Source organism: Cottoperca gobio, chromosome 16 (genome assembly GCF_900634415.1).
Source record: "Cottoperca gobio chromosome 16, fCotGob3.1, whole genome shotgun sequence".
Taxonomy (NCBI): Eukaryota; Metazoa; Chordata; class Actinopteri; order Perciformes; family Bovichtidae; genus Cottoperca; species Cottoperca gobio.
In genome coordinates this window covers 14,872,892-14,886,869 of record NC_041370.1, presented here as the reverse complement: position 1 = coordinate 14,886,869, position 13,978 = coordinate 14,872,892, and the positions used below count along the sequence as shown (strand labels likewise).

The 13,978-nt window shown below is 38.3% G+C and overlaps 1 protein-coding gene across 1 annotated transcript; it reads left to right on the top strand.

Moving 5' to 3' along the window:
• Positions 1–2,330: 2,330 nt before the first annotated feature.
• Positions 2,331–5,001, top strand: LOC115021444 (CCN family member 3-like). The gene is made up of 5 exons (XM_029451904.1): positions 2,331–2,398; positions 2,954–3,182; positions 3,305–3,559; positions 4,023–4,252; positions 4,417–5,001. The coding sequence occupies exons 1-5, from the start codon at positions 2,351–2,353 to the stop codon at positions 4,708–4,710; spliced, it is 1,056 nt and encodes a 351-aa protein (XP_029307764.1). The 5' UTR covers positions 2,331–2,350; the 3' UTR covers positions 4,711–5,001.
• The last annotated feature ends 8,977 nt before the right edge of the window (positions 5,002–13,978 follow it).

Genomic DNA, 13,978 nt, shown 5'->3' with positions numbered 1-13,978 from the left:
CAGTGTGAAATATAATGTCAGTCAGCAGCTGCAGTACAAAGAGACATTTACAAGGCAGGGGGATAACTTAACCTTCTTCCTTAATAGTTCCACTTTAGTTTGTATTTGTATTGTGTGTCAGGATTACTACACAAATGTGGAAATGAATGTAATTTTAAAATTATTTCTAGATCTTGACAAGTTGTGTTGATCATAAAGTAAAATACTATATTGTTCCAGATAACTGTGACTAAATGTTTTGTGCCTGATACACTGTGATCTGTAAGTTGTAAAGCAACTAAATGATAGACTGAGGCATAATATTGTTGAAATTGCACTTTTAGGTTGTTCATAATGTTTTGTAAAAAGATAGTTCATTAAATGTGAACATTTACAGAATGTACTGTGTACTTCTTTGCACTAAAACGAAGGGAAACATTTTGAGATCATGTTATTTATAGGTTATTATGCTGTGATTTTACTGGTCCGGCCCACTTGAGATCAAATTGGGCTGTATGTGGCCCCTGAACTAAAACGAGTTTGACACCCCTGCATTAGATCAATGTTTCTGTTCTGTCTCCCGTTTCCACCATGCGGTTCGTACTTTCCTGATTCAGTTCGTACAAACGAAATATAAATAGCTTCCGATGCCCTTGTAAAAGAAAGTGTCAGCCCTGTGGAACCCATAATTAAAGCCAATGTATGTGTTTTGTATGTGTATGCGTTTCTTTGTGATATATTCTCATAGTATAACTTCTTGTTTGTAAATAAATATAGATATATTTGTTTATCATTATCACAGCGTGTGTCGTTGTGTATACCACTGGAGGGCGCCATAGTGAGATATGAACAAACATATTGCTTTAATTAAATTCTGTACCTCTAAAGAAAATAATCTATAACACACTATTGAGTTTTATCATTTGCCTTTTCTATAATTGCTTTTTTTACATTTCATGGAATTTTGTTTACAATCTCTTACTAAAAGAAGCAATTACATAATAAATCTTAATAATGTAATGTAACAAATATCATAGGTTGATGTCCAGCTAACATGAAACATGGATTCCCTCTCACACACACACACACACACACGCACACACGCACACACACACACACACACACACACACACACACACACACACACACACACACGATAAGACATAAATGAACATTAACGCTTATCTCATTCCTTCATCTTACTATTACACATGGTTGTAATGATTAGTTGACTTGAAGAAAAAAGAATCCCCTACTATTATAATAAAATCGTTAAATTAATTTTCCCTTCAAAAACGATAGAAAATGCTGTTTTCAGCCTCTCAAATGTGGATATTTCCTGATTTTCTCTTTGGGACTGACAAAACAAGACATTTAAAGACAACTCCTTGGACTTTGAGAAACTGGAATGGACATTTTATACATCAAACAAATAATTGAGAAAATAATCAGCAGATTAATCAATGATGAAAATAATTGTATGTGCATCCCTTAGCTTACTCCCCCCCAACCCTCTACAATCTTACATGCATAGACATTTAGTTTCTGGCCCCCCTCTGCTCAGGGATCCAGCCATCTTCACCCCCAAAATCCAGCCATGTACCTCTGCTCGGAAGAAACCATAACACATCTCTGGCCAGATGTGTTGAGCACTCAGTCCAAGCTGCTGATGAACCAGAGTTTCCACTGTGTAGCTATTATAGGAAGCAGTAAAAGTCCTACAGGGAATAAGAGTGTTTTCCACTGTGACCTCCCGGGTAGAGTTCGGCAAGCGAGGTCAAAGGGTCGTCACCCACTGACAGTGGGACCAAAGTAAGGAAGCCTCCATGCCATATTTATTTACATAAACATCCTGGAGTGCAAAGGGAATCCCCAATAAGGATACTTCAATAGGAAAAAGTAAAGTGTGCATAAGAAAATTAGTTTATAACTACTGATTAACAAATGTAGATATACTTAATTTACAATATATATTATACATTAAATAGGCCTACTATGTAAAGTATATATTAAATACATATCTTTTGCAGAATGTTAAATGAACCTCTCTGTATATTTGTTTGTGGTATTCTCTTTGACAGGATCTCACAATAAAATGTGACTCTGGTGTTCCTCCAACACTCAGGGTGATCTCTCCAACATTCCTTCCTTTTTGTCGTCATGGTGCCAGCAGGACAGCTCCGCTATATAAGGTCCTCCTCTCCTGAGTCCTGAGCCACAACGACAAAGAGATCACAACCTTCTGCTACACGACAGCCAGAGAGGAGCGAAGATTCAACCCTGAACCAAAGGACTCAAATCAGCTCCATTAAAGACAACTAAACACTTTTTAGACTGCAGATATTTTTTGACTGCTCTACTTAACAGGAAGATGACCAACCTGTCGGAGAGAGCTCTTTTCGTCTTCTTTACAGCACAGGTAGGCATTACAGCAGTAACAGAGTGTGAGTGAGTGTTTTCTTTTAGATAGTTTTTATATTGCACCACCAGATTCTCTTGGTATGAAGATTTCTTTTTACTGTGGAAACTTGGATTATTTTTCAGACAATAACCTCAAGATTAGAAGATATCAAGACGATGTTACTTCTGTATTGTTCACAATTAAGTGCAATTACAAAGCATTGTATGATATCTTCATTTGCTTAAAGTGATGATTTGGATGTTTTTTTAACAACAATACAAATTCACTGATTCACTGAGCAAGTAATTGTTTAGCAAGTAAAACTTACTGAAGTCATTGTTTGCTATTATGCAAATGCTCCCTTTTATCACAAGATATGTTAAATTAAACTACACTACAAAATGTTAACCATCTTATATAAATTAGAATGGGAAATTTATAATTTTGTAAAACAATTATTTTTGTGTGTAATATTTAATCCCAGTTGTCAAGAGCTAGTCGTTTTGGTTGGATTAGAGAGAACGAGTCTTTCAACAAGATGTAAAACACCAATTAATTTTCTCCCCCACCCAGGTGTTTACACTAGTCTGGTCCCAGGCGTGTCCTCGGAGATGCCTGTGCCCTAAGGAGCCCCCCATGTGTTTCCCCGGGGTGCCTTTAATCTTAGATGACTGCGCCTGCTGCCTGGTGTGTGCCCGTCAGAAAGGGCAGTTCTGCTCTGAAATGAATCCCTGTGACACACGGAAAGGGCTGCAGTGTGAATACACCGCCGACGTCCACAAGCGCATCGGTATCTGTGCCGGTGAGTGCCCGATGACATTCAATAACGTTTTATGCAGGAAGTCCAGTATAGGCCAATAGTAGATGCTCTGTTCAGTACAAATGTGGATCCTGACTTTTCCCTTTGTTTCTTCTTTCCTCCAGCTCATGAGGGAGATGTGTGTGTTTTGGACGGTTCTGTGTATCAGAACGGCCAGACCTTCTTCCCCAGCTGTAAGTACCAGTGTTTTTGCAGGGATGGGCAGATCACCTGCATGCCGCGCTGCAACTTGGACGTGATGCTGCCCGGGCCGGACTGCCCCATGCCGCGCAGGGTCCAGGTGCCTGGAGAGTGCTGCGAGAAGTGGGTGTGTGAGCCCCAGGCTGAGGCCAGTGCACTGGGCGGCTTTGCCATGGCGGGTGAGTAGACTGGAAGTAGGGTGAGATGGGCCAGTACAGACCATATATACAGATAGATACAATACAATCACCCATTCCTCTTTGACGTTAGTGTCACTGCAGTGTGAGACACCAAGTTTAAAGGTTATGTACATTTCTCTGACCTGATCAGCGTAAGGGAGCTGAAACCAAGGGAGGAAGGAAAAAGGGAAATAGAGTGAGAGCTGAGAAAGGAGGAGGAAACACAGAGGAAAGAGACAGTGTTGTTACTTCAGTCTGGAATGTGAAACAGCAAAGTGATGCATCACTCTGCAGTCAGTTGAATCCAATCAAGGATCATGTTGCCCATACGTCTTTTTCATTTGTCGTTGGTAGCTTTCAGGTTTTCAACTAAACAATTTAGTGTACTTTTTGAACTTTTTTGTACCAGATGATGTGGTCATTTCTTTGTCTAACCCACTGTCCACCTGTGTGTTCCCTTTAGCCTATCGTCAGGAGGACACAGTGAGCTTTGACAGTTTTGACCCCAGCCTGAACTGCATTGAGCAGACCACAGAGTGGGGCGCCTGCTCTCAATCCTGCGGCATGGGGGTGTCCACCAGGGTGACCAATAAGAACCATCGGTGTGAGATGGTGAAGCAGAGCCGGCTGTGCATGATCAGACCTTGTGACGACCAGCAGGACCAGACGCAGCTGACACAGCTTGCACAGAGGGTACTTTTTTTTTGGGGGGGGGGGGCGTTTGGATGTCATATTCTTTTGTATTTTTGAGTTTCTACATTTGCTTTATCTTAATTGGACACCAGTTGCATGAGAATACATTATTAGTTAGAATTAGCTGGATTTTCCTAATATAAAAAATATTTTTCTCCCTGCAGAAAAGCAGTAAGTGTCAGAGGATGGTGAGGAGCGACACAGCCGTACACCTCTCCTACAAGAACTGCACCAGCGTCCAGGCCTACAAGCCTCGCTACTGTGGCACCTGCACAGACAGCCGCTGCTGTACCCCCCACAGAACCAAGACCGCGCTGGTGGAGTTCCAGTGTGCCAACCGTAAAGCCACCAGGAGACCGGTCATGGTGATCCTGACCTGTGCCTGCCACAGCCACTGCCCCAGAGACAACGCTGTGTGGCAGCCATCAGAGCTGGGATACAGTGGTTACAGGTCATAAAAGTCACTCTTGAGGTACATTATCCTCACTTTAAGACATGAGTTGCATTAACTCTAAATTTTAGATTAAAACAAGACTTTCTGCGAACTATCCACAGTGAAAATAAGATTTGATCTGCTTATTATGGTCAGAATCATGCTTGTATTCGTAAAAATGAGAATCCTTTTTTGTGGTGAAGATCGTACAGAACTAAATAGCTCTGTATCTCTCTCCTGGAGAGGGATTTAGTTGTGTAACATCATTTGGACAAATATATTTACCATTGTTAAGTAGAATCAAAGCAATTAAAACTTGTGATATATTGATTCTCTTCACATCTGCAGATCAGGTGGAGTAAACTATCAACCGTTGACAAAAGACTACGGTTGGACAATTGTTTAGGCGCATTTACATACTTAGAGGACATTGTGAAGGTAAACTTAAAACAGCCTTTCTCATATAGTATGAAGGTGTACAGTTACAGGGTAGTGCAGACATACAGGAGTGTCATGGTAGCTTGAAGCCTTTCAACCAGACGGTTTGACTGACAGTCAGGAAACAATTATAGTCTTTTTAGACAAAGAGCATGAAACCACAGTGTTTTATTTCCCTAAATTGTGGAAAAAAAACGTTGGCAATGTAAGAGAATACGTTTTCAGAATATATTAAAACACCTACTGTACTGTGACACTTTGACACCTTAATCTAGAAAATGTACTTTCATGTAAAATAGAAAGAAGAAAGAAATAAAGGATTTAGAGTGAGCTGTTGCCTTTTAGTGACACTGCCATGGACATTTTTCAACTGTGGGACACATTCTTTAAATAACTGGACTGTGTGCTTTGACCTGGTCCAAACCAAGGGCTATGAAAGAGAGGTCACTGTAGTGACTTAGTGTCATTTCTAACATCTGCCTGAAATCTTACCCCTGTTGTCAAATGTATAGTGTCTATGTTCCCATCAATACATGCAAATGTACTGTTTTTTAAGTTTAGAAGGGATTTTTGTTGTTGTTGTTAAAGGTAGTGCTCATAAACAACAGCTATTTTTTATAATGACAAAAGTTTTGTAAATACTTGCTGTATAGCTTGTTTGACTGAGTGTGTATGAAATACACAGCTTTAATCGGTAACAATATAAACATGAGTTGTATATATTGGGATGTGGTATTGTTTTGCTTACTACTTGAATTATACTTCATACTGCTTGTTGCTGTATCCATCTGAATAATACTGCAAGACTCAACATTTGAAAATAAATGTGTATTTTTTTTTATCCATGTTTTAATCTCTTGATTATTTTCAACACTAAAGTCATTATTTTCTCAGATTCAATTAATTGTGCTTTGTGATTCAATTAGAGGTGGCTTTAGCCTGACTTGATTGGATGAGATGAATAAAAAAGGAATTACCTCTTAAGATTTTAAACTTAGGATAATAGAGGAAAGCAGGAAAATATACATCATGAATGAATAGGACCTGAAATGAATGTGTGAAGAAGTCCCATTGACTTAATATTAAAAAAGAACTTTGCGTGAAACATGAGATTTCTCCTACAACTGTCTTCTTATGGCGTTTGATGTGTGGCAGATCATTGCCCTACGTCACACTGTTATGTTATGAATGGTATCATGGATGTGTAATGTAGGTTTTAGGTCAGTCAAATGTATGTCAAGTGTTACCTAATGCTAACATTATGGCTGCTCTACATTTATTAATACTGGAGATTTAACACCTATCATAAAAGTAAAACTATTTCTTCCTTGGTCCATGCTGCACCCTTCCACCAAGTTTCATGAAAATTGTGCCAGTAATCCTGCTGACAAACAAACAAACGGAACCAAAACATTAGTAGGTGATAATATGAAAGATCACCAAATATTCTTAGCCAGAATCAAATACTGATTTCCCTTTGCACATATATATACCACATTTCCTTTCCTTCAAAATGAACGCACATCTGGGAAGAAAGAAATTCCCACATCTGCATTTGGTGTAAACCTCTTCCGATGGATTCCCTTTTAACAGTTCAGGATGTTCATGTTCAAATCCCTGAGCACCCACTGACAGTGGGTGGAGACCCTTTGACCTCTCTCCCTGAACCCCACCTGGAGGCTCACAGTGGAAAACTCTATTATCCCCGGTGGGAATGCTACTTCTTCCTAAAATAGCTCCTCATTGGAAACTTTAGCTCAGCTTCAATCTGCGGGGGACTGACACTGTGGTCGACACATCTGGCTGGAACTATGTTATGGTTTCTGCTGGTAATGTAATATGTTGGTTATGTCTAGGGTTTTGAGCTTATCTTTATGTTGCATACTCTTTATATACAGTATGTTAAGAGTAAAGAGCAATCTAAACAATGAATACAAAAAAAGATAGACCATTTGTTTGCATTTGGGATAACAATGTCTGCCTGTCTGGATACACTAACAACACAGCTCTCAGACTTTATCCTAATCTGTGTTCAAGCTATAATTTAGCAAGAACAATATACATAATTATTTGACCATCTGATTTCAGTACCATCTTGAGTTTAATACCTTTAAATTCCTTTTAGCTAGTTCACATTCCAGGGCTGCTCAGATTTCCCCTCCGTCTGGCCGTACCGCGTGAGTGAAATGTCATGTCAGTGAGTGATAGGTCTAGTATGGATATTGTCAGTCTCACTATAATCCATTGTCCTCTCACTCATTGACAGACAGGGACAAGACATATCATTCCAGTACATGCTGGACCTACTCTACTTAAGTTTCAATTCAGCGCTGCTGACAGTTTGGTTGATGAAGAATGACAGAATTCACAGACTGGCTGTGATTGCAGACTGTGTAGGTTGTCTGTTTTTCTCTCTCTTCTGCTGCTCAGAGGTCAGGGAAAGCGGTAAGACTGGAAATAGATCAACTTAAGGGAATGTTTGATTTAGTTATGTTGGATATTTTAAAGTGGCAATAAGTTTTTATTATTTGAACATTTCTTACTTTGATGACTCCTTGTGGTAGTTTTTGAAAAGACAGTGGGAGTAATTATAAATACTGAATATACGACACTAACACGGACATGGCCCTGTCATGAATGGGCTGAAAGAAATACAATGCCCCGGTGTTCAGCACTGTCCTCTGATTTCTCTACATGCAATAACATGATCCATAATAAAAATCCAAATAAATGCTGCTTTAAAGACACTGGCATGCAAACACTTTACACTACGTCTGTTAAAACTATGTATTATTTCAAAAGTGGGAATACAACAACTGATGAAAGTTCTACAGCTACATAGTAATAATCTCACATTATTTGTGCCCAAGTTTGGCAGCTTTGTATGCAAATTATACACACATTATAATACAAGAAAACAGTTTGCAACCATTCTAGCACTTCTGTGAGGCAGCACTTTGAGCTAAATGATAACTTTAAGTATGCTAGCATATGCATTTTTATTTTGCGGAGCGATAAAGTGCTGCTTGAAAAAAACAAAAAACAAGCGCCGCCACTGCTCGAAAGCATTAATGTTATTCCAAGGATACACCATGAATAAAACTAATCTGAATTAATGTTTATATATATATATATATATATATATATATATATATAAAGAATTCAGGAGGAAACGTTGGGGGGTCAGCTCCTCAGACTTGTTCCTTTGTGCTCGTTTATCGTTGGAACTCTTAAGAGTGCAAATTGTTTCGCAGTTCTGAGGCTGCTATGTTTAACACCAATTAAAGTTTGAACGTCTGACACGTTTCTGATTGGCTGCAGTCTATGACACCGATTAAATTAAAGTTTGAATCTCAAACTTCTTATCGTTGCATTTGTTTAACACTCCTGAATAAGATGGCTTTGTTTGCTCTCTGGGTACATGGTGTATCAGGGCAATTGAAGGTAAAAACAACAAAACATTTGTTTAATAATATAAATATTTTAAAATGTTATTATGTAACTTCAATCTCAGAGAATTTGAGTTTTTATAATAACATAATATAGCAGCCTAATAAGAAGAAAAATATTATAAGAATTGAAATACTAAATTATGTTGAGAACCACTGAAGTAGACAGACCGCTGTCTATGTACGTATAAGAAGGCTCTCCGTAATGCCAGAGCAGCTTATTACTCTTCCTTAATAGAAGAAAATAAGAACAACCCCAGGTTTCTTTTCAGCACTGTAGCCAGGCTGACAGAGAGCCACAGCTCTACAGAGCCTTCTGTTCCTATATCTCTCAGTAGTGACGACTTTATGAGTTTCTTTAACGATAAAATTCTAATTATTAGAGACAAAATTAATCTCCTCCTGACCTCAATTGGTAATGACTTAACTTCAACTGTTGGAATTTTAAAAACATCTGTAACTCCTGAAATATATCTAGACTGTTTTACTCCAATCAACTAACTTCAACAATCTCATCGTCTAAACCATCAACCTGTCTTTTAGACCCGATTCCAACTAAACTGTTTAAAGAAGTTTTACCCTTAATTAACACTTCGTTATTAAATATGATCAACCTGTCTCTATTATCTGGCTACGTACCAAAATCCTTTAAAGTAGCTGTAATAAAACCACTTCTTAAAAAGCCTGGTCTTGATCCAGAGGTTTTAGCCAACTATAGGCCGATATCTAACCTTCCCTTTCTCGCTAAAATCCTTGAGAAAGCAGTCGCAAAACAGTTGTGTGACTTTTTACATAATAATAATTTATTTGAGGTTTTTCAATCTGGATTTAGAGTTCATCATAGCACAGAGACGGCACTGGTGAAAGTTACCAATGACCTTCTAATGCCATCAGACAAAGGACTTGTCTCTGTTCTTGTCTTGTTAGACCTCAGTGCTGCTTTCGACACTGTTGATCATGACATTCTACTACAGAGACTGGAACATTGTGTTGGCATAAAAGGAACCGCACTAAGCTGGTTCAAGTCCTTTTTATCTGAGCGATCTCAATTTGTACTTGTTAACGATAAATCCTCCATGACAGCCAAAGTCAGTCTTGGAGTTCCGCAGGGTTCTGTACTTGGACCGATTCTATTCACCTTATATATGCTTCCTTTGGGCAATATTATAAGGAACCACTCTATAAACTTTCATTGTTATGCGGATGATACCCAATTATATCTATCAATTAAACCAGATGAAACCAATCAATTGGCTAAACTTCAAGCATGCCTTAAGGACATAAAAACTTGGATGTCTAGCAACTTTTTGATGTTAAACACAGACAAAACTGAAGTTATTATACTTGGCCCTAAACGCCTCCGAAACGCATTTTCTAATGACATAGAAGCTCTGGATGGCATTAACTTGGCCTCCAGCACCACTGTAAGGAATCTTGGCGTCATCTTTGATCAAGATCTGTCGTTTAACTCCCACATAAAACAAATCTCAAGGACTGCCTTCTTTCATCTACGTAACATTGCAAAAATAAGACACATCCTGTCTCAAAATGATGCAGAAAAACTAGTCCATGCATTTGTTACTTCAAGGCTGGATTACTGCAACTCATTGTTATCAGGTTGTCCAAAAAAGTCGGTTAAGACTCTTCAGTTGATCCAAAATGCAGCGGCACGTGTATTGACTAGAACAAGGAAATGGGATCATATTACTCCTGTATTAGCTGCTCTGCACTGGCTCCCGGTAAAATACAGAATAGAATTCAAAATCCTTCTCCTGACTTACAAATCAATTAAAGGTCAGGCTCCAGCATATCTTAAAGATCTCATAGTACCTTATAAACCAACTAGAGCATTACGCTCCCAGACTGCAGGGTTACTTGTGGTTCCTAGAGTCTCTAAGAGTACAATGGGAGCCAGAGCCTTCAGCTATCAAGCTCCTCTCCAGTGGAACCAGCTTCCAGTTTGTGTTCGGGAGGCAGACACACTCTCCACATTTAAGAGTAGGCTAAAGACTTTCCTTTTTGATAAAGCTTATAGTTAGGGCTGGCTCAGGTTTGCCCTGGATCAGCCCCTAGTTATGCTGCTATAGGCTTAGACTGCCGGGGGACACCTCCCTGCTCTCTTCCTTCTCTCCCTCTCTCTTCTTCTCCCTCTCTTCTTCTCCCTCTCTATCTGTATGCATTTATGTAAATGTATGTTACTAACTCACCATCCGGGGTATCATCCCCGGAGTGTCTGTCTCTCATGTGGCAGGTTGCCACTGATAAAGTTTACGTCAGGATCATGAATCGTGACAGCGCCTGCTGACCTGGTCCTGCTGGACACCGGGAAGCCTTATTGACATTTTCCTGGATTCATCCAAACTTTCTATTTCTTTTTTTTTTCCAACACAACATAATTTCTGTCAAATGTTGTATTTGTACTATGTTGTTTATCCTGTACACACGACATCTATTGCACGTCTGTCCGTCCTGGGAGAGGGATCCCTCCTCAGTTGCTCTCCCTGAGGTTTCTTCCATTTTTTCCCCTTTAATTTTGGGGTTTCTTTTAGGAAGTTTTTCCTTGTGCGATGCGAGGGTCTAAGGACAGAGGATGTTGTAACCTGTACAGTCTGTAAAGCACACTGAGACAAATGTATAATTTGTGATATTGGGCTATACAAATAAATTTGATTTGATTTGATTTATGTAGACCGATAGTGTTTTAGTCTCAGAATAAGTAACTCATTTAGAAGTTCCAAAGAAAATACTAAAACTAATAAGGACTTAAAATGTGGTCACCCAAATCAAATGTTTATTTAGCCTAAACTGCCATGTTTCATATTAATTGAATGGGGAGTGTTTGTATGAAGTGTGAGTAGATTGCTCCCTCTAGTGGTGTATTTGAATAAAGTCACCATCCTGAATGTGAAATCATACTCCATTCACTTAAAGAGACATTATCTCAAGGTAATAAATTATAGTATTGAATAACTTAAATAATCCCCTTAAATTCTGGAAAACTATTAAATCAATAGCTGGAAATAAAAATGTGATAGAGCTTCCACCTTGTATTGTCAAAGACTCTCTTCAAATCTCTGACAAGGCAGACATGCTTGGTGGTTTTAATGAACATTTTATTGCCTCTGGTTCCTTGTTTGAATCTCAGAACATACCTCAAGGAGCCCCTGCTCGCTCTGAAGGTCGTGTCTGGCAGGGTCAACCCTTTACTTTTAATCCAGTAACAGTCTCAGAGGAGCATAAAGCCCTTAAAAGTTTAGACACAAGAAAATCAGCAGGTCCTGACAACCTGGAGCCATACTTTTAAAAGTTAGCAGCTGATTTCCTCGCCTCGCCCCTGGCCCATCTTTTCAATCTATCCCTGGAGACAAATGAAATTCCCCTTATTTGGAAATCTGCTTTTGTTCTCCCACTGTTGAAAGGGGCGACCCCACTCTCCTAAACAATTACAGACCCATCTCCAAATTGTCTGTCTTAAATAAAGTGCTGGAATCATTGGTAAGTCAACAACTAAAGGACTTTTTATCGACTAATATTTTATCTGACCTTCAATCTGGATTTACGAAAAACACAGCACTACAACAGTCCGCCTTAAAAGTAGTAAATGATTTTATAAATTTCTTAGACAATAGAGAATATTGTGCAGCGCTTTTTATTGACTTATCCAAGGCTTTTGATACAGTAGATCATGCCTTATTGTCACAAAGACTCTACAGTACAAGTCTTTCAGATCAAGCTGTCTGTTGGTGTGAAAACTATTTATCAGGCAGATCAGTGTGCGCAGAAGGTATAACTTCTAGCTCTCTTAATGTATCCAAGGGTGTGCCACAGGGATCGGTTGTAGGACCATTGTTGTTTATCATTTATATAATCACAATGTTTTAAATGCAAATTTCCATTTTTATGCTGATGACTCTCCAAATCAGGCTCTTTGTCAGCTCCAGACTGCTTTTAACATTGTAAAATCTAACTTACGTGATTTGAAACTTGTTTTAAATGCTGGAAAGATGAAGCTCATGATCTCGAAAGCAAAAACCAAACACTTGAACCTCCCTCCTATCACCACTTCATAGGGTTCTGAGATTATGGCATATCTTGTTATTATCATTGACGATTCTCTTTCTTTTAAACCTCACATTTTAGAACTTTTAAAAAAGTTAAGAATAAAATTAGGTTTTTACTTTAGAAACGAGTCCTGTTTTTCTTTCGAGGCCAGAAAGCGATTAGTCTCTGCAACGTTTCTGTCTGTGCTGGACTATGGAGATGTTGTTTATATGAATGCATCGTCTCAGTGCCTCAGCTCTCTGGATACGTCTACCACGGGGCACTGAGATTCATAACAAACCTCAAAACCCTGACGCACCACTGCACCTTATATGCTCGTGTTGGATGGTCTTCCCTGATCACCCATAGATTGAAACACTGGCACATCCTTATTTATAAAGCTATTCTTGGTGCTCTTCCTCCATACTTAGGGATCTACATTAGTCGGAAATGTAGTGGACCATATCGGCTTCGCTCCGAGGACTTGTTTCTTTTAACTGTCCCAAAAGTCCGTACTGAACTTGGGAAAAGGGCTTTTAGTTACGCTGCTCCGGCTGCCTGGAACCAGCTGCAGAATGAGCTGAAACTCAGAGCTGGTCTCTCTGAACAGACTTAAAGCGACTCTTAAAGACATTGAAGCAGACCGCTGTGTCTGTAAAGGTTTTAATTAATGTTGTGATTGTGACTGTTTTTTGTCTGTAACTATGCTGCTGCCTATCTTGGCCAGGACTCTCTTGAAAAGGAGATTTTTAATGTCAATGAGACATATCCTGGTAAACTAAAGGTTATAAATAAATAATAATGTATTACTTAAAGAGACAGTAAATTATAATATTGACTTAATATTTTTTTATTTTTTTAACTTAAAGAGACAGTATCTTGAGGTAATAAATTATAATATTTATTTATTTTTACTTAAAGAGACAGTATCTTGAGGTAATAAATTATAATATTGATTTAATATTGATTGATTTTTTAACCTAAAGACACAGTATTTTGAGGTAGTAAATTATAATTTTAACTTAATATTTATTATTTTTAAATTATTTATTATTTTAAAAAAGAGACAGTATTTTGAGATTATAAATTATAATACTGAATATTATAATTTATTACTTAGAGACAGTATCTTGAGGTTATAAATTATAATATTCAATATTATAGTAACATCACAGCATAATAACATTCTGAAAATGTTCAAATTTGATCTTTTTACAAATCATTATGAACAACCTGACATTTCTTAAGAACAAAAGGTGCAATTTCAACAATATTATGCCTCATTTATCATTTACACATGTGTGTTACAACTTACAGATCAGTGTATCTACAAAGACACAAAACATTTAGTCACAGGGATCAAAA

Bases quoted from the DNA above. Each gene is read 5' to 3' on its own strand.
- LOC115021444 (XM_029451904.1), top strand. From the start codon at position 2,351: ATGACCAACCTGTCGGAGAGAGCTCTTTTCGTCTTCTTTACAGCACAG. The intron at 2,399-2,953 runs GTAGGCATTACA...TCCCCCACCCAG, and splicing joins TCGTCTTCTTTACAGCACAG to GTGTTTACACTAGTCTGGTC. The intron at 3,560-4,022 runs GTGAGTAGACTG...TGTTCCCTTTAG, and splicing joins GGGCGGCTTTGCCATGGCGG to CCTATCGTCAGGAGGACACA.